The sequence below is a fragment of the Amblyraja radiata genome, chromosome 29 (assembly GCF_010909765.2).
Source record: "Amblyraja radiata isolate CabotCenter1 chromosome 29, sAmbRad1.1.pri, whole genome shotgun sequence".
NCBI lineage: Eukaryota > Metazoa > Chordata > Chondrichthyes > Rajiformes > Rajidae > Amblyraja > Amblyraja radiata.
The window spans coordinates 12743075-12769617 of NC_045984.1; the positions used below are offsets into that span (position 1 = coordinate 12743075).

The following is a 26543-nucleotide window of genomic DNA, read 5'->3' on the forward strand; positions in this document are numbered from 1 at the left end:
AACTTTCTAAACACCTGTTTTCGCTTCTTCCTTCTGGGGTATTGTGTGTAGATTGATGCTTTAAAAAAAAAAAGAATTTAATCCATTTTAAAATAAGACTGTAGCGTAACAAAATGTGTAAAAGGTGAAGGGGGTCTGAATACTTTGTGAATGCCCTGTACTTGTCCAGCTGGGTTTGTGACTAAAGCAGCTTTCAATGAACATCAGCTTTGATGATATGACTTCATTTTACTTTACACGATTCAGGCAGTTTAATACAAGCATGCCATAAATACTGACTGTACTTAGAACTGTGCCTCCAATGTCCTCCACATTCCTGTCCACTTCCCAAAAAGACAACACTTAGCAGTTGTGTTTAAGAAGGAACTGCAGATGCTGGAAAATCGAAGGTACACAAAAATGCTGGAGAAACCCAGCGGGTGCAGCAGCATCTATAGAGCGAAGGAAATAGGCAACGTTTCGGGACGAAACGTTGCCTATTTCCTTCGCTCCATAGATGCTGCTGCACCCGCTGAGTTTCTCCAGCATTTTTGTGTATCAACACTTAGCAGTTGTTAAACTCAACTCCTGGCATCCCACATATACGATGTTGCTTTTGTTCCTTCCACTGTCCTGCTGCTCCCAGCCACACCTCTGCTCCCAGCCACTGTGCTCAGCTAGATGCTTGATGGATGCGAAACTCCAGCTTTTAAGAAGTGACTAATCTGCTGCGGTTCCAATAGGAAAAGGGAAGCAGCTTCCAAGACCTAACCTCTCTCCACATGGCAGTGTGAACATTTCGTTTAGTTTAGAGATACAGCGCGGAAACAGGCCCTTCGGCCCACCAAGTCCGCGCCGACCAGCGATCCCCAAACACTTAACGCTATCCTACACACTTAGGACAATTTACAATTTTCCCAAAAGCCAATTAAGCTACAAACGTGTACGTCTTTGGAGCGTGGGAGGAAAGTAGAGCACCGGGAGAAAGCCCACACGGTCACGGGGAGAAGGTACAATCTCCGTAGGGACAGCATCTGTAGTCAGCTGTATCGCTGCACCACCGTGCTCTGGGTTCATTAAGTCTGTATCGGCGAACGTGAACAGTCAATAAAATGAGAGCACATTAAGTTAGAAGGTCGACGTGCTCAGAGGAGAGCAAGGAGTAGATGGGAAGTCTTGGGTTAGTGTCACACAATTATTTGGGCGTCATCCTGTTGTGGTTTGCTGGTGTTTTATCTCTCCAGCTGCAGAAGGTCCTGAACTCATCCGTGCCCATAGTGCGAAAGAACACATATAGGAAAACTCCCTCCTGGCTATGCTGACAGTTGTAGATGTAATTCAACATTAGTTTAAACCATGCAGATGTCTAAGTCTTTTTTTAAATACTAAACAACTCTACCACTCCAACTTTTAGAACAATGCAGGCAATTCTCCCCAGCCCATCCCACCCGAATGCCAGTAACTACTACTATGTAAATATCTTGGCTTGCAGCTCTGGCCCTGTCCCCAGTACCCTTCCACAAGCGAGCTTTAACCTCTTCATCCAATTCATCAATGTGTTTCCAACTCAACCTGCAGGCACGCAGAAGTACAAGACACAGGAAGGTAGCACGAAAGGGATAGGGATTAAATAAATCACTCCCCATATTTCTACAATACATTACTTGACTGTAGTATCACTGAGGATCTCAGCATTTTGTTGTCTCAATGCTCACCATCATCTCATCATGGTTAGACACCCACCAGCCACAATCTTGAACCGGTCTCAATCTTTGCTTTTTGTCTCTATCACAAAAAACTATTCAAAACAGAAAACACTAAACAATCACATTTGGTGACGTCTTTCCGCATTCACCATTCTCAGTTCCTGCTCTTTTTTTCCCCCAGTTTTATTCCTTTTCAGTGTTGCCAACGGTCCATCTGAGGTTAACTAACTGCAGGCCTCCAGCTGATTATAAATGTGTTCCAGAACTTTAAAAGAACTTTGGTCCTTTGGTGTTTTATTGGCCAAGGAACCCTTTAATACAAAACATGAGAAACATTAATAATTCACGAGATTCAACTGAAATAAAAGGTTGAAAGCAAATGTGCATCTTAAAGCACCTTGAGGACATTCAAGTTGCCATACAAATGCACCCTTTAACACCCATGCCTTTATTACGATTTAGATTAGAGATACAGCGCGGAAACAGGCCCTTCAGCCCACCGAGTATGTGCTGACCAGCGATCTCCGCACACTAACACTTTCCTACACACATTAGGGACAAATTATAATTTTATGAAGCCAATTAACATACAAACCTGTACGTCTTTGGAGTGTGGGAGGAAACTGGAGCTCCTGGAGAAAACTCACACAGGTCACGGGGAGAACGTACAAACTCCCTACAGACAGCACCCGTAGTCAGAATCGAACCCGGGTCTCTGGCACTGTAAGGCAGCAACTCTACCGCTGTGCCAATATTGATATGTACAATAAGAATGGAGATACTTGTAAAGCCACATTTCAAGAATGTGTGGCCATTTTATTTGCTGTAGGGTAATCTCTCCTCTGGAAGAATGGATCAACTGGGCTTATATTCACTGGAATTTAGAAGGATGAGAGGGAATCTTTTAGAAACATATAAAATTCTTCAGTGATTGGACAGACTAGATGCAGGAAATATTTTCCCGATGTTGGGGGAGTCCAGAACTAGGGGTCACAGTTTAAGAATAAGGGGTAGGCCATTTAGGACTGAGATGAGGAAAAATGTTTTCACCCAGAGAGTTGTGAATCTGTAGAATTCTCTACCACAGAAGGCAGTGGAGGCCAGTTCATGGATGTATTCAAGAGAGAGTTAGATATGTCTCTTAGGACTAATGGAATCAAGGGATATGGGGAGAAAGCAGGAACGGGGTACTGATTTTAGATGATCAGCCATGATCATATTGAATGGCAGTACACAAATGTACACATGATCATATTGAATGGCGGTGCTATCTCGAAAGGCCAAATGGCCTACTCCTGCACCTATTTCCTATGTTTCTATAACATTTCTTGCACAAAGCCTGTGCCCAACATAAAATACTGATATTCTACAATGAAAAATACCACATTGGATGTTTTCTAAATCCACATTAACTGCATGACACACCCAAATATCTCATCCAGATCCCCAAATACATTTAAGGAATATTCAAAAATATATATATATACTTACTTTAACTTTGTCTAAATATGTTGTCTGCTCATTCCATTTGTCTTTGAACTTTACAATGTCTGAAGCGGTTTTGTAATACTCCAGGAGCAGCATCTATCAAGAAAATCGTAGAAAAACCTAACATTATTAAAACTGTCTTCACCCTCAACTTTGCCCCTTTCAGTGTGTTCATGTTGAATGTGTGTGCTTTTTCATTGCATTACTTTACTGATGTTATGTTCTGTAAGTGAAGAAGAAACAATTTGGATCTGTGTGCACATTGATGGAAAAATAGGACTGAAAATTGACACCATAGCAACTTAACAGCTCATATCAACCATTTAGGCTTCTAGTTGTGTCTTGGTAAGAACAATTGGATTCATCCTTACACCCCCATTTTAGTCCATAACCTCAAGTTCATCTCAAGTTACCTGTCCAACCCACTTCTAATTTTTTTTTATGGCTTTAGCATCAATCAGGATGTTTCCCAAAAACATTGTCTCAAAAAGATTCTCAGAGTGCATGGAAACTAACAGCCCAACCAGTGATCACCCATCTGTATTAATCCCTTCTTCTAGCACTTGGCCCATTGCCTTCCATGTCTGGGCGACACAAGTGCTCCTCTAGATACTTCTTCAATGCCATCAGTCCATCTGCTTCCATCTCTCTCTTTGGCAGTGTATTCCAGATACTCTTGGGTGAAAAATGTCCCCCATCAGAACCTAAATCTACTACCCCTTTACCCTACATCTAAATCTTCTAGCTCAGACTCTGATGAGGAGAGATCTTTCCTGCAGTCTACCGTATCTATACCCCTTTGTAATTTTACAATTGTAAATCATGTCCTCTCTTAACCTTCTCTGCTCCAAGAAAAACACCGTTTCCTGTCTCTCGTCGTCACAAAACCGCTCCATTCCAGGCATCGTCATTGAACGTAGAACATACAGCACAGGAATAGACCCTCAGGCCCACCATCTCTGCACCAATCTAACTAATTCCATCGGCCTGCACATGTGTGGCTCTATTCCCTTCTTGTTCAAGTGTCTGCTTAAACGCCTCTAATCATTGCTCTCACGTCTATTTCTCCTACCTCCCCTGGCAGAGTGTTCCAGGCACCTACCACCCTCTATGTGGAAAAAAAAACTTACCTCATAAATCTTCTTTCAACTTTTCCTCTCTCACCTTAAACCTATGCCCTCTAGTATTTAAAAATGTTGGAGAAACTCAGCGGGTGAGGCAGCATCTATGACGTTTTGGGTCGCGACGTCTCGACCCAAAACGTCACCTATTCCTTCGCTCCATAGATGCTGCATCACCCGCTGAGTTCCTCCAGCATTTTAGTCTACCTTCGATTTTTCCAGCATCTGCAGTTCTTTCTTAAACATTCCCTCGAGTATTTAATAATTGTACTCTGGGAAAAAGACGACTGATTTTTCGATTGCAATCATGTATTGTCTTTCTGTTGACTGGTTGGCATCCTATCCTATTTATGCTTCTCATAATTTTATATAACACTATCGGATCGCCCCTCAACCTCCAACGCTTCACAGAGAGCAGTTCACATTTGTCCAACCTCTTGTTGAAGTTAATATACTCTTGTTGTGTGAACCTCTCTGTAACCTCACCAAAGCCTGCACGTTGTAGCCGTGGTGTGATCAAGGGAACTGCACACTATAATCCAAATGCGGTCTAAACAATGTTTTATACAGCTGCACCATGCCTTCCCGGCATTTATACTCAATGCCCTGTGATAAAGGCACGGATGTTGCATGCGTTCTTTACCACTCTATCCACTTGTGTTGCCGCTTTCAGAGAGTATGGACTTGCACCCCAAGATCCCTCTATAAATCAACGCTCCAAAAGGTCCTGCCATTTATTGGGTATTTTCCTCTTGCAAATGTACTTCCCCTGAAAGTCCATCTGACCTTTCTCCACCCAGATTTCCAACTGACCTATATCCTGATCACCTGTAGACTAGCTCTAACCTACACACAGGGACAATTTACAGAAGCCAATGAACCTACAAACTTGCACGTCTTTGGAACATGAGAGGAAGCTGGAGCACCCGCAGAAAACCCCATGCAATTACAGTAGGTATGTTGCAAAGCCTACCTGAAGCGTCTTTGAAAATCTGCCGCAGCCCGTGTGCGCGATTTTGGCGCCGTTTAGAGGGGGCGGGTTTAAAACGCGATTTTCTCTAAGCTGTTCAAATCGAAGATGTTCAGCCTAGTTAATTATTAACGAAAAATCGCTGGAAGACCCCGTCGCAAAAGCTATTATTAGGTTTAAAGGCCTTGAATAATAGTTATAGTAGTTTAAAAATCAATCTCTAAACCCGCGACCGCCAGCAACCGCAGGGTCTCATAAAGCAGACAGCTGAAGGTATGCTGTATATTTTTACATTAAAAAGGGCTTCTAAAGATCCCTTTATACAAAGTTTAATATTGCGAGTAGCTCATTTTGGGCCCATTATATCGCGCAGTATTTTTCTGGGCATTTGGGGCACAAATCTACCGCAATGTGAACGTTCTAAACCAGCGCGTTCCACAGAGACCCACTGGAAAGCTGATTTAAATGGGCATTTATTTACAGCAATTGAACACTAAATTCCTTCCATTTGGTCTATAAATTAATGTAAATGAGATTTAAAAATCATGTTTTATTGTTAATTATTTGTGAATATTATTTGGACATTTAGGCTATTTAAAAATGTTAATCATTTATTAAGAAATGGATAGATGTTTAGATCTAGTAATTGAAGTCTGAAATTAGCTACAATTAGGTAACTAACTAATTATATGTTTTAATTTCAGGTCATCCAAGTAAGATTATTTTATATTTGTTTCAGAATGCTTCAATCTATGATAACTGAAAATTTCATTCAGTTCTCTTAATTTTTAAGAAAGTTATGGGCTTTTGACTGTTCACGATCACAACTTTTTTGTTATGTCCATAGAAAATCAATAGGGAACAAGATGCTCATTTCCGAGAATGAAAATGGCCATAACATTTTAAATACTTGAGATATGAAAGTGAATTAGGTGTCAAATTAAACTTATTTTTATGCTTTATCTGATGGGATAAATTACAGACTTGATTTTTAAAATCTCAAAATTTTGTAACATTGCTAATTACAGGGGGAACATACATACTCAGTACAGACAATGCCTGTAGTCAGGATCGAACTCAGGTCTCTGGTGCTGCAAGGCAGCAACTCTTCCGCTGCTGTGGCCACCCTGAACGTTCTGGTTAACCTTCTCTGCACCTTTTCCAATTGAAATTAGTGTGCCTAAACAAAGTTTTTGCCAGCTGCAACATGACTTCCTGACACTTATATACAATGTCCTCACACTTGTGCTACAGCAATGTATTCCAAAGCATTTATTAACATTCAAAGGTGTACCTTCATGTTGTGAAATAAATCAAATTCAGATAAAAGCACAGAGGTACCATTTCATGAAGGACATCAGAGGTCAGAAATGTATCCTGCACGTAGGTCATCTCTACTTCCATCGGCATGCCATAATCATTGGGCTTTTGCTGGAAAAGAATAAAAAAGATTCAAAAATGAGAATACAGGCCGCCCACAATGCGAGAGGACACAGACTACCAGCAATATCAGCCAAAATACTCCACCGTTTCCTATAGCAATACTTTTTGTCAAATGCTCTTCCGTCCAACAACAACCCAAAGCAACACATGTCCACATTCCCTCTTCACACACTACCTGCAGTCCAAGGATAGAATTCTCAGCCACACCATTCTAACACTATCTGGACCAGGTGCAAGTGTGAATAGGTCACCATTCTGCTTGATGACTGCTGCTAAGGCCAGATCCAAACTAAATCTTGGTTTGATTCAATATCTCACACACATCCTTCTCCTTCACAACAAGGGAAGTTCTCAACTTCCCCCTTCAGCATATGCCACCACCGGTACCTTCTCCGATTTCACATGAATTCAACCATTGTGGATAACGAGCCTTCCTTTATGCTCTCAGCGCTGTGAGGAGGCTGTTCCGAACGCTCAATGGTCTGCTCTTCCATCTCCACCACATCCCACAGCACCTTCCCATTCTAGCATAAGAGATACAACTCCTGGCTTTCCACTTTTTCCCTTCTCGCCATCAGGGACCCAAACACTCCTTCCTTGATTCACTTGCATCTCCCTTAAATTCATGTACTTCATTGTGCTCACAATGTGGCCCTCTCTCTGCACTGGGTAACAAACACTGATGGGGTGACCGCTTTGCAGATCACGTCAATTTAGTTTGTAAGGGCAGCCCTAAGCTTGCCATTGCTGATCATTATAATCCTCCGCACCATTCCCATTCTAATGTCCGTCTTTGGCTCTTATTCTGCTCCAGACATAGAAAGGTGAGGAACAGCATCTCATCATCCCATGTGGCACATCACAACCCTCACAACCTCACAGTGAACTTAACAATTTCATAGAATTAGCCTTCCTAGACTAGATCAGAATGATGTATTGGAAGGAACTGGAGACACTGATTTATACCAGAGATAGACACAAAATGCTGGAGTAACTCAGCGGGACAGGCAGCATCTCTTGAGAGAAGGAATGGGTGACCTTTCGGGTCGAGACCCTTCTTCAGAACTGCCTGTCTCCCTGAGTTACTCCAGCATTTTGTGTCTATCTACATCAGAATTAGCTGATTGTAACGAAACATTAACTTTAGTTCTATGATGCATAGATCAAAGTCTTCAGGCTGGCTCGGAAGAGTGAGGGTTGGATAAAAGGTCTGGCTTGGCATAGATTCATAGAGAATAACAAATGGGATCAGTTGTGCAATCCTGGTAAGGATGGGTTCAAATTTTAAAAGTATCATACCTCACGCTGCCTCAGCAAGGCTGAGTCGCACCCTGGCCACTCCTTCTTCTCCCCTCACCCTTCGTGCAAAAGGTATAGAAGTGTGAAAGCGCACACCTCCAGATTCGGGGATAGCTTCTTACCAGCTGTTATCAGGCAACTGAACCATCCTACCACAACCAGAGAGTAGTCTGAGCTACTATCTACCTCATCAGACTATCTTCGATCAGACTTAACTGGACTTTATCTTGCACTAAAAGTTATTCACCTGATTCCCTTTATCATGTATCTATACACTATGGATGGCTCGATTGTAGTCATGTATTGTCTTCCCGCTCCCTGTTTGGCACGCAACACAAGCTTTTCACTGTACCTCGGTAATCGTGACAAGAAACTAAACTCAAACCGTCTGCAAGCACAATTCAAGCATGCAGACAGGCTGCAGAAGAAACACAATGGCTTCAGCATTTTTGGCCCATTCTATAACAGCACTTGGCGATGAGATGGGAGAGCAGGGTTACTTACCTCTGGCGGAGGAAGAACCCAAAATGGAGACATTTTTGATTCCAAATTGCTGTTTCCTTGATGATAAGGACCTTAAGTTAAGAAGAGAGTTGTTAGACCGTTTCTCTGTCCCTTGGACATTTGTACTAAACAAAGAAGCCAGAGATACCCATCTATCAGCACAAACAACGTCAACCCAATCCTTCACCATTCCACCTTTGTTTTAAACTCAGTGAATTAACTACAGCACGGTGGCGCTGTGGCGGTGGAGTTGCTGCCTTACAGCGCCAGAGACCCGGGTTCGATCCCGACTACGGGTGCTGTCTGTACAGAGTTTGTACGTTCTCCCCGTGACCGCGTGGGTTTTCTCTGAGATCTTCGGTTTCCTCCCACACTCCAAAAACGTACAGGTTTGTAGGTTAATTGACTTGGTATAACTGTCAATTGTCCCCAGTACGTAGGACAGTGTTAATGGTCGGTGGGGACTCGGTCGGTCGGACGGAAGGCCTGTTTCCGCACTGCATCTCAAAAACTAAAACTACAGCCTAAACAGTAGACAACAGGTGCAGGAGTAGGCCATTTGGCCCTTTGAGCCAGCACCGCCATTCAGTGTGATCACGGCTGATCATCCACAATCAGTACCCTGTTCCTGCCTTCTCCCCATAACCTACTAACTGTCAGGAGCCAGGGTGTTGGCCAGAGCAGAAGGGACAACCACCGCGCTTGACAGGCGAAGAACCCCAGTACAGCAGAACCTCGGACAACAAGGGCTTCAGAAAGATTGCAAATCTCATGAAGCGGTAAATTCCTTTAAACCAATGCTGTCAAAACTCTTTCCAGTCATAAGAGTGCTACAGGGTGGAAACAGGCCCTTCGGCCCAACTTGCCCAGACCGGCCAACAAGTCCCAGCTACACTAGTCCCACCTGCCCGTGCTTGGTCCGTATCCCTCCAAACCAGTCCAGTCCATGTACATGTCTGTTTCTCGAATGTTGGGATAGTCCCTGCCTCAACTACCTCCTCTGGCAGCTTGTTCCATACATCCAGTATGTAAAAAGGTTACTCCCTCAGGCTACTATTAAATCTTTTCCCCTATACCTTAAACCTATGTCCTCTGGTCCTCGATTCACCCTCTAGGTCCCCGGTGGTATAGTATCTCACCGCTTTGATAGTATGGATGGCTTCTTAATTGGCTGGCTTCTCAAGTTACTAATACCAACACATCTAACTGTCAGAGCCAACATTTCATCCATCCGTGATTCAACAGCACTCCTTCAATTTATTTCCAAACCTCCCACGATATTCCATTTGCCCAACCAGCAAATAACTACAAGTAGCAGAATTGCTCAAGTCAATAGCCTGGGTCCACAGTTGGCCATGGCTGTTTTACCATAAAACTGCATTGATCACTGTGCCAACGTACTTGCAGTGTTCGGACATTTCACACACAATGATTCCCTTACCACAGATCAGGGCTAGACACGGCTGGAAGCTGTTAGTGGTTCCTTGCAGTTTTAACTGGTAGTCCATCTGAGAATCGATGTCTTGTAGAGAGGGCAGGGGTCTTGCGTATGGGTGACTGTGGTACCAACCAACCAGCGATAATCCCCGTAGGAAGAGACTCTGGCAAATCTGAGGAAGCAAACCGTAATTATTTCAGGGAAGATGCAAATTCTAGAGCTGCTACATGACTGTCCTAAGACCAAAGCATGCAGTTGCTGCATATATACAGTCTGAAGAGGTCCCGACCTGTAACGTCCCCTATCCATGTTCTCCATGGATGTTGCCTGCCCCGTTGAGTTATGTCAACACTTTGTGCCTTTTCTTTGTAAACCAGCATCTTGTTTTTACAGTCTGAAGAAGGGTCCTGCCCCGAAATATCATCTATTTATCTTCTCCACAGATGCCACCCGACCTGCTGAGTTGCTCCAGCATGTTTGTGTCTTATTTTGTAAACCAGCACCTGCAGTTCCTTGTGTCTACAGTTGCTGTATAGGCCGTGTCTACAAGGGCTTTAACATTTTACCAGAATGGGCCAATTCCAGGACCAAAACATTGATGGTTTAATCGTATATGAAGAAGGATGAAATACCTACTATCTGAAGGGATTCCCAAGTGAAGGAAAAGTAAGGTTGACTCCAGCACACCCAATGTGCATGTTGATAGCTAGTCTCAATTGTAATAACACCTTGCATTTATGTAGCACCTTAAGTTTAATTTTGTTTATAGATAAGAGAGCGGAAACAGGCCCTTTGGCTCACCGAGTCCGCACCGACCAGCGCTCCCCTCACATTAACACTACCCTGCGCACGCTAGGGACAGATACCCGTACAGATTTGTACCAAGCCCATTAACCTACAAACCTGTACGTCTTTGGAGTGTGGGAGCAAACCGAAGATCTCGGAGAAAACCCACAGGTCACGGGGAGAACGTACAAACTCCGTACAGACAAGCACCCCTAGTCAGAGTCTAACCCGGGCCTCTGCTGCTGCAAGACAGTAGCTCTACCGCTATGCCACTGTGTCGCCTGGATTAGTTAATGAAAGATCCCAAGGTGGTTCAAAGGAGAATGAGAAGACAACTTTGATGATATTAAAAACAGAAAATGCTGGAAATACTTCACAGGTTCGGCCGCATCTGTGGGAAGAGAAACAGAGTTAATGTTCCGAACCTGATCTCCTTCAACCTGAAATGTTAACTCTGTTTCTCTTTTAACATATACAGCCAGATGTGGAACGTACACACAGAACAGAGTACAGCGCAGGAACAGGCCTGTCGGCCTTTTATGTCTGTGTCAGCCGTGACGCCGATTTAAACCGCACGTCCGCCTGCACGTAGTCTATGTCTCGCAATCCCCTGCCTGTCCCTGTGACCTGCTGATAATTCCCAGCACTTCCAATTTTTATTTCAGATTTCCGGCATCTGCACATTTATTGTTTCAAGACAAATTTCGACACTTAAAGAGACACCCGTGCAGATTGATCGAAGAGGTAGATTTTAAAAGGCAACTTTAAAAGAAATCAGAGGGGGAAAATGAGGGAGAAAGCAAAGCCAAAACATTCAAACATAGTGGGGGGGATATCCATTGAAACCTACCCGATCATGAAGGGCCTAGATAGAGTGGATGTGGAAAGGGTATTGCCATTAATGGGAGAGTCTACAACCAGAGGGTACGGGCTCAGAATGAAAAAACTATGATTGAATGGCAGAGTAGACATGATGGGCCGAATGGCCTAATTCTAGACCAGGTCCATGAGCGATACTAGTGGAAGCAGCAACCAATTCCAGATTGGCACACTAGGCTAGAGACCAAATATTAGTGCAGATAGGGACTAGACATGGTGAGCCTAGGAGCCTGTATCTGTGTTGTATAACTCGGATTACGAAGATGGGCTGATAAAGATGATGAAGAATAGTTTCATGGTCACTTGGGACACCATAAATAACTTTAGGAACAGTTTACGGACAGTGGCAGGAGTGAAGGTGTGAAGATAGTCCAGGAACTGAGTTGACTCTGGCCTGTGTTGACTGAGTTAAATCAAGGACTTGAGTAGAAAAGGATTTGGAGAAAGGGCCAATCTTTATGTGAACAGAGGGGTTATGGATGTTTTACTTCACCTCCTAAAAGTGAGTGGAACGTATCCAAGGAGAGTGAATCATTAATAAAACAGCTCTAATGAGGACCAGAAAGAGAAATTGGGTGCTGCAAATACTGTCGAGGGAGCAGAGACTTGGTCTCCTGAACAATTTAGTTTAGATGATAATCATCCTGTAATTGCTTGAAAGTCCAATTTAGATATAATTCCAAACACAGGAACTTGTACGAATCAGACTTACTCTGGACTATCTCAACACATTTCTACAAGGCCTCCTTTATCACTACTTTATCAATGTGTATAAAATCATGAGAGGAATAGATCAGGTAGGTGCACAGAGTCTCTTGCCCAGAGTAGATGAATTGAGGACCAGGGATCATAGCTTTAAGGTGAAGGGGAAAAGATTTAATAGGAATCTGAGGGGTAACTTTTTCCACACCAAGGGTGGTGGGTGCATGGAACAAGCTGCCAGAGGAGGCAGTTGAGGCAGGGACTATCCCCACATTTAGAAACAGTTAGACAGGTACATGGATAGGACAGGTTTGGAGGAATATTGACCAAACGCGGGCAGGTGGGACTAGTGTAGCTGGGACATGTTGGCTGGTGTGGGCAAGTTGGGCTGAAGGGCCTGTTTCCATGCTGTATCACTCTATGAGTTCCATAAATACATGTTCTAACTCGCACCAAATCCCATTCACTCATCATCTCCGTGGATGATCTACCATTGGTACTAAAAGCAGCAGCAATGATTTTTAAATTCTTCTCTTGTTTTCAAAGCCCTATGTGCCTTTACCCATCACCACCTTGGTAAACTTTAATTCCTCAAGCCTCTTCCTATATTAGCTCTCAATCCTGGAACTCAATTATTCTGACAGGCCAAAGGTTTCAGCTGCAAAACCCTGCACTCTGGATTCCTGTTCTGAACCTCTGACTCACCTCGTTAAAATCTATTTCATGGAGGAAACCTTTGATCATTTGAGCTAACATCTATAGCTTCCCAGCTGGTATTAGGCAACTGAACCATCCTATCCATAATTAAAGAGTAGTACCGAGCTATTATCTACCTCACTGGAGACCATCGGACTATCTTTAATCAGTCTTTATTGGACTTTATCTCGCACTAAATGTGATTCTCTTTATCGTGTATCTGTACACTGTGGACAGTATTTCCGCTGACTGGTAACATGCATCAAAAACTTCTCATTGTATCTCGGTACACGTGATAGTAAATTAAACCAAACCAACCATGTGGCACAATATCCAATGTCATGCTTGTGCATCGTGCTGGGAAGTTTTACAATGTTAAAGGTGATATATAAAGACACTTTATAAATACAAGATGTTGTTAACATTTACAGCCTGGATGTAAAGATGCAGGGTTAGTAGAGGATAACTGGGGCAGATGATATTTTTAAACCTTGGAAAACTTTGCATGACATGGCCTGAGCTAAAGTTGAAAGACAGAGGCAACTCCTGACAACTTGATGAATTGTTTTCTGGCAGTCTGGGCTTGCACTGTTGATGGAAAACGGGCCTGACATCTATCATTGGATGTAAGTGGAGGCAGATTTACTGATCAGCCTCTCGACTAATGCATTTGACACATTGGTGGTGCAGTGGTAGCATTGCAGCCTCACAGCGCCAAAGACCCCGGTTCAATCTTGACAATGGGTGCTTGTCTTTACAGAGTTTGTACGTTCTCCCTGTGAACGCGTGGGTTTTCTCCCGGTGCTCCGGTTTCCTCCCACATTCCAAAGACCTGCAGGTTAATTGGCTTCTGTAAATTGTCCCTTGTGTGTAGGATACAACTAGTGTACGGGTGATTGTTGGTCGGCGTGGACTCGGTGGGCCGAAGGGCTTGTTCCCGCGCCCCATCTCCAAACTAAACTAAGAGTTCAAGTGTCACTACAAGTTATGGTGCTCTTAGACTCCACTGGGACACACAATTTGGAGGACTAAACTAAACTAAATTCACAAACTCAGTAAAACTTCTACGATCTCTACTGGAGCTTCTGAGCTTTACTTAGTAAAGCTTCTGCAATGGGGTAGGTGTTAAGTTGGCTTTGGGTAGGATTTGGCTCAACCATGGTGTTGTTAGCCAATACACTACATTTTTCACTTGGGCAATGTCTGGATCATACATGCCACCCAAACAGCTGTCTCTGCTAAAGAGATACGACCTTCAGGAGCAAAAGCAAGGGTGTGGGTGGAGGCAGGGGAACCTGGGAAAATAATGCTTTACCTCTTCTTCAACTGCAGAGGCAGAATCCTTGTCAGAGAGCCGGATTCGACATGGGAAAGCTCGGAGAATTGTCAATACTGTCAAAACATACACATCAGTCAGCAGGGAACTGGACTCTATACGAGGGCAAGACAAGATATTATAGACATCAGTGTCCATTCAACTCGGTGGCTACTGTGGCAGAATCGGGCGCTTCATTCTAACAGAACAATGTGAGGGAGGGAGAGAACAGGTAGGAAGATAGAGGGATGTGCGGGGAGCTGGGAGGAAAACGCCAGTGAGCGAGGGCAAGAACAAGCAGCGGGGGATCCAGTGAGCAAGAAACAAAAACAAACCGCACATTTTGCATTTAAGTTATACACAAGCAAACGTTAGTTTGATTAGATTCGCTTGGCTTAATTGGAATAAAGCAGATATGTTATTGCTTCAAAAAGTTTATTTTGCGCTCATTTCACGTTTGGGATCGTCAAGCGCATAAAACATATTCAGTTACATCCAAATCAGAAAGGGACATTTTTAGAAAGGGGAATTTTTGTCAAACCCCAAGACTGCGTCTATCCGGAAACAGGTTTACAGCAGTGGGACTCTCTATCCAGAATGTAAAGCTTAAAAAGCACTTGATGCCACTGAATATGTACGACCTGCATGTTTGACACCCAAGCAATTGTAAAAGGCCGAGAGTTTAACTAAAATAAGTTCAGATCTTCGTATGACCTTCAATAAGGTATCACATGAAGGGTCACAATTAACGTTAGGGGAAGTGGAGTCAGAGTATCAATAGTTGGATGGATATTAAATTGATTAGATAATCAATAGGTGCAGGGTGAGGGAGTGAGTGCAGGTTGATTAGTCAGAAGGCAGAAAACAATGCCTCACAATGATCACACTTACTCATAATTTACATTGATGGCGCGGATGTAGCAACAAGTAACTCAATATCATAATCTGTGGATAGTGCCAAGCTGGGAGGGGTACAGCTAAAGAGGGAAAATGGGGCACAACACATAAGGACATCAGAAGACCTGACACTTGAGCTGTTAAGTTGTAAACATCTGTTAACATGGGGACATTTATTCTGGCGCAGTCAATAAACAAGCAGAGAGATCCTGGGATACAAATGAATAATTGATTCAAAAGCAGCTTCGCAGGTCAACCAGGCATTTAAAAACACAATTGGAAAGCTGAAAGTCATTTTTTTAGACTACAGAATTCAAAATTAACGAAGCTGTTACAATTTGTACAGGCATTTCAGCAAGCACTCAATACACTTTTGGCCTTCCTTCGATAAAAAGGACATTGGATAAAGTGTGAAAAAAAACCCCAAGATTTGCAAAAACAGAGACAACAGCAATAAGGAAAGATTGTATAGGTTAGGGTAATTTTCTTAAGAACAAAACAAGATTTGGAGGATGCCCGATGAAATGGATGGAATGATTATGGGGGGCATTTGCCGAGAAATGTTTTTTTTTGCTACACTTAGGTGTTACATGTAACTTGAACACCTTATGAAATGTCAACCAAAGATGACTGGAACATCCTTGGTTAAAGACATCGTTATCATGATTTACTCCCTTCTAGAAGCTGTACGGCTGATGTATGTGTTTCAGAGCTCCTGCTGAGGGAAAGATAGATCAGCCATGACTGAATGGCGGAGTAGACTCGATGGATCGAATGGACTCATTCTGCTCCAAGAACTTATGAACTCATGAAACCATGGGGTCAAGTTCAGAGCTCCCAGAAGGTGGCAGCACATGTGGATAGAATAGTGAAGAAAGCACAGGCCGAGGCTTTGAGTATAAGCATTGGGGTGGCATGTTGCAGTTGCACAAACCATTTTTTTAGGTCACCTTTGGAGTATTGTGTTCAGATCGAGTGGCTACACCACAGGAAGGACATGGTAGCATTAGAATGTATAAAATCATGAAAGGAATAAATCAGGTAGATGCACAGAATCTCAGGCCAGAGGACATAGGTGAATCGATGGCCAGAGGACATAGGTTCAAGGTGAAGGGGAAAAGATTTAAAAGGAATCGGAGGGGTGACTTTTTCCACACAAAGGGTGGTGGGTGTATGGAACAAGCTGCCAGAGGAGGTAGCTGAGGCTGGAACTATCCCAATGTTTAAGAAACAGTTGGACAGGTACATGGATAGGAGGGATATGGACCAAACGCAGGCAGGTGGGACATGTGTCGCTGGAACAGGTTGAGGGCAAGTTGGGCCGAAGGGCCTGTTTCCACACTGTATCACTCTATTAGAAAGAATGCAGAAGAGATTCACCACAATGTTGCCTGGAGTAGAGAGAATGGATCGGCTGAGTTTATTCTCACTGGAAGATGAGTGATGCCCTTTATAAAATAATGAGGGGAATGGATAGATAGATAGATAGCCAGTCTTTTTCCTGGAGTGGGGGAAGCTAAAACTAGAGTTCAGACTGGATGCCTGTGACTAGTGGTATACCTCGGTGCTGGGCCTGTTACTGTTTTGTCATCTACATCAATGATTTGGATGAGAACATACAAGGCAAGACTAGCAAGTTTGCTGATGATACAAAAGTTAGTGGTTTTGCAGATAGTGAAGATGATTGTGAACGATTGCAGCAGGATCTGGCCAGGTGGGCGGAGGAATGGCTGATGGAATTTAATACAGAGAAGTGTGCGGTGTTGCATTTTCGGACGTCGAACAAAAGCAGGACCTATACAGTAAATGGTAGTGTTGTAAAGGAGAGAGATCTAGGAGTACAGGTGCATGGTTCCTTGAAGATCGAGTCACAGGTAGATAAAGTGGTCAAAAAGACTTTAGGCTCAGTCAGAGTATTGAGTATACAAGTTGGGAGGTCATGTTGCAGTTGTATAAGAGGGACTGCATTTAGAATATTGTGTTCAGTTCTGGGCTCCATGTTATCGCAAAGATATTTCAAGCTTGAAAGTGTTCAGAAAAGATTTACGAGGATGGTGCCAGGACTAGAGGGTGTGAGCTATCGGGAGAGGTTAAGTATGCTGGGTCTCTATTCCATGGATCACAGGAGGATGAGGGGAGATCTTATAGAGGTATACAAAATCATGAGAGGAATTTGTATTGCCCAGAGTAGGAGAATCGAGGACCAGAGGACATAGGTTCAAAGCGAAGGGGAAAAGATTTAATAGGAGTCAGGGGGACTTTTTTCACACAAAGGGTGGTGGGTATATGGAACAAGCTGCCAGATGAGATAGTTGAGGCTGGGACTATCCCATCGTTTACAGTTAGACAGGTACAAGGATAGGACAGGTTTGGAGGGATATGGACCAAGCGCAGGCAAGTGGGACTAGAGTATCTGGGATATTGTTGGCTGGTGTGGGCGAGTTGGGCCGAAGGGCCTGTTTCCACACTGTATCACTCTATTGTGAAAGGGGAGAAATTAGAAATTGAACTGTGTGCCAATTTTTACACACATGAGTATATGGAATGAGTTGCCACAATTCCAACATCTAAAAGATATTTGGGCAGGTACTTGGATAGGAAAATGATTAGAGGGATAGGGGTCTACATGGGCTAAAGCAATATGCATAGCTAATTAGCTAGGTTGCAGATAGACACAACAAGCTGGAGTAACTCAGCAGGTCAGACAGCAACTCTGGAGAAAAGAAATAGGTAATGTTTCGGGTCTTGACACTTCTGAGGAAGGGTGTGAAGAAGGGTCTCAACCCGAAATGTCGCCTATTCCTTTTCTCCAGAGATGCTGTATGACCCGCTGAGTTACTCCAGCTTTTTGTGTCTATCTTCGGTTTAAACCAGCATCTGCAGTTCCTTCCTACATCAGAGGATAGCTAGATATCTTGGTCAGCGTGAGCGAGCTGGGTTCCGTGCAACTCTATGAGTCCTGAAAGGGGAATACATACGCAGAAACCATAGATGCATGATATTACTAACCAATTTTTAATAAAAAAAATAGGAAGAGGTTTTGTTATTCAAGGAGGGATTAGAATTGGAACGCAACACCACAACAAGCAGTTGAGGCATGTTTTCAGAAGGAAGAAACCAAACAAAAGAAAATATGGTGCAAGAATGAGATGACGTAGATGGATTGGGAGGATTTAATTACCACCACAGACTAACGTGTTTTACATAATACAGTCAAATAGGGAAATAAATGGATAACTTACTTTTATTGCAAAATCTTTTCATTTTGTTTGCACAGCCAGATATTTTCTTTACACTGTGCCATACTTCAAATAGCTGCATAAATACTCTTTCTACAAAATCTTATTTCATATAGGTATACATTATAAGTGACTTACGTTGTGTGCTTGTGTCCCACCTTCCTCCAAGGTAGCCAACTACCTCACTGGTTGTCAGGTGGCAATGAAAATCCTAAAAGAACAAAAGTCCTTTTTACGAGTGCGCTGAACAAATTTCAAGAATCACAATCGACATATTTCAGTCTTGCAGCCTGGTTAATGTAACTTCACACTGTAAATCCTGACAGCATATTTAATTCAATTTGCAAGATTATTCTGTAAAACAAAATTAATAAATCATCTAATACTACATTTTTTACTTTTGCTAATGGCCACAGGTGGACCATTTCTTATGTTAGCCTTTTTTACTTAAAAGGGATATATTATTTGTAAAATATGTATTAATTCTTAAAAGGTTAGAACTTGCATGCTTACTGCCATAATTTATCACATAATTTCACAATCTTCCACATCCAACCTATGCCTTGCGCTGTCCTGTTCAGATTCAAGATGAGTTTCAAAGTGAATAGAGAAGCATTTTCTGAGACTGGGATTAAATGTTGCTAGCCAGAGAATGGTGGTGGTGGAAGGTAAAGCACGGGTTGAGAGGCGAAAAGATAAAACAATTAAACATAAAATATTAAAGACAGACACAATATGCTGGAATAACTCAGTGGGATCTCAGGCAGCATCTCTGGATAGAAGGAATTGGTGATGTTCCGGGTCACCCTTGTTCAGACTGAAGAAGGGTCTTGACCCAAAACGTCACCCATTCTTTCTATCCAGAGATGCTGCACGTCCCGCTGACTTACTCAAGCATTTTGTGTCTATCTTCGGTGTAAACCTGCATCTGCAATTCCTTCATGAACATTAAAGATACTTGGACAGACAGGTAGATAGAAAAGGTTTAGAGGAATATGGCCAAAATGTGGGTAAATGGGACTAACTTAGACAGGGCATCCTGGACGGCCTGGATAAGTTGACCAGAAGGGCCTCCTTCAATGCTGTACGACTTTAGGACTCTATTTAATCTGCACAGTTATATTCAAGTTACTTAATTTCTTACCACCAATAGTAGCACGTTGCTTGAAATTGCAACATTGAAGGGCTGGAACTTGTTCACAGATATGAACGATGCAAGTTCAACAAGTGTGCAAGGATCCCTGTAATAAAAGAAAGGGGGTTACAGCCACACAGCTTATGGCTACCCTGACATACGAACGAGTTCCCATTATATCAATAAATTCCAGTTACCACAAATGGCAGAGTGAATTTCTTCTCTCACGCTCCCTAATTTGAGTCATTGTTCTTTCTGATCAGTCTTATGTGCTTTTGATCCCAGTCATTATAATAGTGGAGGTATTGTACCAGATGGAGTGATTTTTGTGCATTTTCCAAATTACGGACAAAATTAACAAACAGCTCTTTAAATTGGAACCCATCCATTATCAGGGGCGCGCCTGTATAGCAGCTTTATGTAGAACAATACCCAATAGGGTTAGCTGTAGCAAACGACTTTCCACTTCACCTAATGCGATGGAACAGCTAGATGTCTCAGCTCTCCCATCTGTAACCATCTTTCTACTACCCCTTTCTCAGATTTAAAAAGCTTCCTCAATCCCATCTCCTTGACCATGCTGCTGCCAGCGTTTGACGGCACTGGGCCTGTACTCGCTGGAGTTTAGAAGAATGAGGGGGGGGGGCCTCATTGAAACTTACTGAATAGCGAAAGGCTTGGATAGAGTTGATGCGGAGAGGATGTTTCCACTAGTGGGAGAGTCTAGGACTAGAGGGCATAGCCTCAGAATTAAAGGACATTCCTTTAGGAAAGAGATGAGGAGGAATTTCTTTAGTCAGAGGCTGGTGAATCTTTGGAGCTCTTTGCCACTGAAGGCTGTGGCAGTAACGTCAATGGACATTTTTAAGGCAGAGATAGATAGATTCTTGATTAGTACAGGTGTCATGAGTTATGGGGAGAAAGCAGGAGAATGGGGTTAGGAGGGAGAGATAGATCAGCCATGATTGAATGGCAGAGTAGATGATGGGCCGAATGGCCTAATTCTGCTCCTATCACCTATGACCTTATGATCTCTTACCCTCCTGAGACTACCCAAGGCTCCTCTGTACAGCTTCACACTGTGTTTCTCAACAGCGACAGAATTCTACACTAGGTCCTTTTCACAGAAGTAATGAGAATTTGAAGGAGAGGGACTGTCAAAGCTGTGCCCCAGATAGAGAAGCCTTCAGGAGCAGAGTAAACAAAAGCGGCATTTAATTCTGTGAAAAACAGATTAAAAGATCCAAACGTCAGTTAAATGTAGCACCTACCTTCCAGAATCTCTGCTCCCGGTCTCAGAATATCGAACAGGTCCTAGGTCTTTGACAGGTTTCTTCACGCTGTGTCCATTATCTTAAGGATGAGAAAGCCAACTTAGTTAAGGCAGAAAGTACAATTGTGCTTCCCCATTGCACACCATTCTACAGAATCTAGTTAGACACAAAAAGCTGGAGTAACACAGCGGGTCAGACAACGTGTGTTGGGTTGAGACCCTTCTTCAGACTGAGAGTCAGGGGAAAGGGAAACAAGAGACATATATGGTGATAGAGAGATATAAAACAAATGAATGAGAGATATGCAAAAAAAGTAATCACCATTGTCTGTAACATGTTTTTACCGAGCCCACAACTAACAATGGCCCGTTTCCTTTCTCATCGTTATTTTTTTGCATATCTCTTATTCATTTGTTCTATATCGCTCCAGCTTAGTTTAGAGATACAGGACGGAAATAAGCCCTTTGGCCCACTGAGTCCGCACCGACCCCGCACATTAACACTATCCTACACGCAATACGGACAATTTACACTTATATCAAGCCAATTGACCTACAAACCTGAACGTCTTTGGATTGTGAGTTGAAACCGAAGATCTCGGAGAAAACCTATGCAGTCATGGAGAGAACGTACAAACTCCATACAAACAGCACCCGTAGTCGGTATCGAGCCCGAGTCTCTGTAAGAGCTGTAAGGCAGCAACTCTACCGCTGCGCCCCAATCACCATCTATATCTCTTATTTCCCTTTCCCCTGACTCTCAGTCTGAAGAAGGGTCTCAACTCGAAACTTCAGCTATTCCTTTTCTCAAGAGATGCTGTCTGACTCGCTGAGTTACTCCAGCTTTTTTTTTGCCTATCTTCGGTTTAAACCAGCATCTGCAGTTCTTTCCTACAGAATCTATTTCCCTGTTTGCACTCTCCCCAGTGATGAATGGAAGGGCCACTGCTTCTGAAGCCATCGAGACCTCTGATAATGACTGCACACTGGCCCTTTGCCAGGAAAGGTCACATGAAGGGGAAGGTTCAGTCTGCGATGCACAGCAGGAACTAAGAGTTCAAAGCGTGCATTGTAGCACGATCAATAGACCAGGCTTTCCCACATACACTTCATCAGAAGGAATCGAGGGGGTCAAAATACTCCTTAAACCAAGAGAGAAAATTCCAGAAGTGCCTCACAACATTGATCACTTACATGTTTTGAGTCGGAAACCTTTATTGATTTAATCGCAAGAGCCAAGCCTAAAACATCAAGCTCACAAAAAATGACTAATTCCAGTATTTTCTTTTTAATCTCTGTAATATTTTAAGATCTGGTCATGTAATCCTCAGTTTTCACACCATTATCAGTGCTTCCCTCAAAGTCAACTATTCAGGGTAACAGTTCAGGCATCATGGACACAGAAATCCTGTCATGTCCACTGCTCGTCTAGACTTACTCCCATGGCATTCAAAAGCCTGAGGCACAGAGTCTAAAGCAGGCATGGCTGCTGGTGACACAGGACACCATAAACAATGCCTCAGTCAGTCTCATCTCTCCTGCTATTCAGCAGTCAAAGTCAATGGCATACAGACTGCTAGACTGAAAGGCTGTGTAGGAATGAAATGCAGATGCTGGTTTACACCGAAGATAGACACAAAATACTGGAGTAGCTCAGCGGTGTTAGGCAACATCTCTTCCAGACGAATGAATGGACATCCCATTAGCTAAGGGATGAGAGAATAACGTTTAGTGCAAGGTAAAGCCAGTAAATCTTAAATCAGTCAGCTAAGGTTGAAGTCCTGATCTCTCAACCTACCTCATTGTGGCCCTTGCACATTTTTTATCTGCACTTTTTCTCTAGCTGAAACACTATATTTTGCACTCTGGTTATTTTTCTCTTTGCATTACCTGTTGTAGTTGTGTATGGCTAGATTGTTCTCATGTATGGTATGATCTGACTAGACAGAATGCAAAGCCAAGGTTTTCCATTGTATCTGGTACACGTGACACTAATAAACCAATACCACACCCAACCGAACTATGTTCATGTGGAGGAAGGAACTACAGATGGTGTTTACACCAAAGATGGACACAAAATGCTGGAGTAACTCAGCGGGACCGGCCATATCTCTAGAGAAAAGGAATGGGTGACGTTTCGGGGTCGAGACCCTTCTTCAGACTGAAAGGCTGCCGAGCTTTGAAAATGATATCCACCTGAAGAAGACTCGCGTGTTCTTATCACAGGGTAATGGGAAGGCTGGGGAAGATGGATTACCGCTTGGAAAATGGGAATAACACTTCGGATCAGCAAATGAGATGAGGAAAGGGAGGCAAATCAGAATATCCAATAACTGCTTTTAGGTGACGGGATGATCACTAAAATATGCCAAACAATGAAATCTGCTTACACACGGGGCATTGAGACTGATCCGCACGTTGAGAACCATGGGCAAAATCAGCAATATAATGAAAACCAACCCAATGCTGCTGTGTTACAGTACAAATCACTGGAAGTGATAATGCACTACTACAAAGCCCTGATGTTATCAATAATAACTGCAATATAAACAATTCTAATCACCAACCAGTGCAATAACCAGACATTTAGTAGAACCAGACAGCATGAAGCTGCTTCCTGCTTTCTCCCAACACAGGCAAGAGGGGATGTGGAAATGCACTCCCATTTTTTTTAGGTTAATAAAGAGCCACAAAAGGAAATGGTAGGGTAGCCACCATCCTCCCATGCAGACCAAACAGTCAGATGTGTAAACATGGTGCACAGCTGTGTCTGCACGGAATGCAATGAGTCAGCATTGCTGCAAGTGCTGCTACGTTAAACTGATGCCTCGTTAAACTGCTGATCTCAGGAAAACAGCGAGAGGCAAAGTAAGGAGCAAGAGGCGGTACCTCTCAGAGTGGAGTCCTGAGGGCTTTTAGTTTGCAGCTTCTTGTTCTCTTCTTCCACCTTCTTAACCTGATTGTTCAGTTTAGAGTTCTTTCTGCCACAATTCTCAACGTCTTCTTCTTCATGAATGTCCTCATCTTCTCCTTCACTGGCCAAATTCTTAGGTATGGGGAAAACAAAAAGAATCCATTAATGACCAGCACGAATTGCATTGTAATCAATAAAAGTGATGAGGGCTTTCTTCTCCACTTCACTGCCACCCTGGGAAGTGCTGTTTCAGTGCTAAAGGAAGGCTGGTATTTGTATAACGCACCTTCTGAGAGCTCGTATCCTCTTCATTTATAGCAAGCAACGTGGCAGATGCTTACACACAGAATGAGGTGCGGCACGATGGCGCAGCAGTAGTGTTGCTGCCTTATAGCACCAGGGACCCGGGTTCGATCCTGACTACTGGTGCTATCTGTACCGAATTTGTACGTTCTCCCCATGACCTGTGTGGGTTTTCTCCGGCTGTTCCAGTTTCCTCCCACACTCCAAAGACGCACAGGTTTGTAGGTTAATTGGTTTTGTATAATTGTAAATTGTCCCTGGTGCGTTTAGGATTGTGTTAATGTGTGGGGATCGCTGGTCGGCATGGACTCTGTGGGCCGAAGGGCCTGTTTCCGCTCTGTATCTCTAAACTAAACTAAAGACCAGTGCGGATTTCATTGAATTCAACAAAAGTGACGGGGGCTTTCTTCTCCATTTCACTGCCACCCTGGGAAGTGCTGTTTCCCTGCTAAAGGAAGGCCGGCACTTGTATAACTGAGAGCTCGTGTCCTATTCATTTAGTGCAAGCCACGTGGCAGATGCTTGTGCACAGGGCACACCGAGACTGATCCATATGTTACCAAGGAAGGCAGAGAACAGCAACCAACAGCAGGAGCTTATGAGAATTTTACCCGTTCCCAGCCCAGCACATTGAAACCAGCTCTCCCGTCAATTCCAGAGTCTGAACTTGGAACCACTTAACCGTCCTAGCTATAGGAAAATGGGTAAAAGCAAGTGAGCTGAAGGACAAAAAATAAAATAAAGTAAATGCTTCAAGGTGGAAGGATGCAAGCTGATCACTAAACACCAAAGCCTCAATGTCATAAAGTACAAGCTGGACAATCCTGTTCCCGAGCAATTGCCAACATGCATGTCTTCACTGATCTGTCCATAGTGCAAACAAAAGGCTGGAAGTAACCGTTTGTGAGGCTTACTTCATCCGCACAATCTAAAAACTGGAAGTTATTTCCCAAAAACTTGGAACATTGATTAATTTGAGAATTTTTAATTTATGCCCCTCCAGGAAATCTCTAAAGCAGCATCTGCTACGAATAAACAGGATGAGATCATTGTCTCCTTGCCATTAATTTTTGACGACTGTAAATAAAAATTGCTTTCTACTGATAGGAGAGTAGATGGCTTTCCTATTTGTCACTCCCTAGTCATATTTTTAAGGCAGAGACAGATAGATTCTTCATTAGTTCGGATGTCAGGGGTCATGGGGAGAAGGCAGTAGAATGTGGTTAGGAGGGAGAGATAGATCAGCCATGATTGAATAGCGGAGTAGACTTGATGGGCCAAATGGTCTAATTCTGCTCCTATCACTTATGAACGTCACAGCTATGTGACACTATGGTCTATTAACCCAATGTTACTACTTCCTCTGCTCCCATTCCAATCCACTATCTCATTCAAACTGAGATACCATTTTTCCTCCACCTCAGTACTTTTAGCACATAACAACCATCTTATAATTGCATGAACCTTCTCTCTCTCTGCTATTTTAACTGAAGCATTAAAAAGTACTTGAGGAAGTGGCTTTATACAGACGAATCGCAGGCTTCTTGTTATTTCCTGCACCAATAAAAATCCAATGACTGCTGTAGCAGTCTTTTTTTGGAACTGGACACCACCCTTTCACCCCAAGGTGCAGAGTTTAATCCACATCCACAATGTCGTGACTATATTAGCCCTGACCTGAAGCCTTAACGTGTGAGCTCCCTCAACAAGTACTGATGATTTCTCGTACTTCACAACTTTTATTTAAACATCACAACATTTGCATCTTTATGCAGAAGTAAAGTACACGGCACAGCTTTGATAGGAAAGGGGTAAAGTTTAAAGGAAATGGGTAGGCAAGTATTTTGTTTTTCCACACAGAGGGCGGTGGGGGTGTCTGAAGCACATTGCCAGGGATGGTGATGCTGAAACTAGACTAATGAACGGCCATCTCATTAGTTAAGGGATGTGGGAATAACGTTTAGTGCAAGGTAAAACCCGAAAATCCTAAATTCGTCAGCTAAGGGCGAAGTCCTGATCCCTCAACCTACCTCGTTGTGGCCCTTGCACATTTTTTATCTGTACTTTTTCTCTAGCTGATACACTGTATTCTGCACTCTGGTTATTTTTCTCTTTGCACTATCTGTTGTAGTTGTGTACGGCTTGATTATACGCATGTATGCTATCGTTTGATTAGGCAGAATGCAAAGCAAATGTTTTCCATCGTATCTGGCACATGTGAGACTAATAAACCAATACCACACCAAACTGAACTATGTTTATGTGTTGAAAGGAACTGCAGATGCTAGTTTAAACCGAAGACAGACACAAAATGCTGGAGTAGCTCAGCGAGACAGGCAGCATCCATGGAGAGAAGGAATGGGTGACGTTTCGGGTCAAGCCCCTTCTTCAGCCCGAAAGTCACGGGAAAGGGAAACGAGATATAGACGATGATGTAGAGAGATATAGAACAAATG

The 26543-nt window shown here is 43.1% G+C and overlaps 1 protein-coding gene across 2 annotated transcripts in view; it reads right to left on the bottom strand.

Moving 5' to 3' along the window:
• Positions 1-1862: 1862 nt before the first annotated feature.
• mpnd (MPN domain containing) overlaps positions 1863-26543 on the bottom strand; it is a 32315-nt gene continuing 7634 nt past the window's right edge. For both annotated transcript variants that reach the window (XM_033046595.1, XM_033046594.1), the window contains 10 exons: positions 23760-23916; positions 20869-20950; positions 19607-19703; positions 18601-18673; positions 14327-14403; positions 9952-10120; positions 8511-8581; positions 6606-6695; positions 3177-3269; positions 1863-1996 (listed from right to left, as the gene is read on the bottom strand). In XM_033046595.1, the coding sequence (XP_032902486.1) occupies positions 1910-1996; positions 3177-3269; positions 6606-6695; positions 8511-8581; positions 9952-10120; positions 14327-14403; positions 18601-18673; positions 19607-19703; positions 20869-20950; positions 23760-23916 (996 nt within the window). In that variant the 3' untranslated portion in view covers positions 1863-1909. The remainder of the gene's footprint in view (positions 1997-3176; positions 3270-6605; positions 6696-8510; positions 8582-9951; positions 10121-14326; positions 14404-18600; positions 18674-19606; positions 19704-20868; positions 20951-23759; positions 23917-26543) is intronic.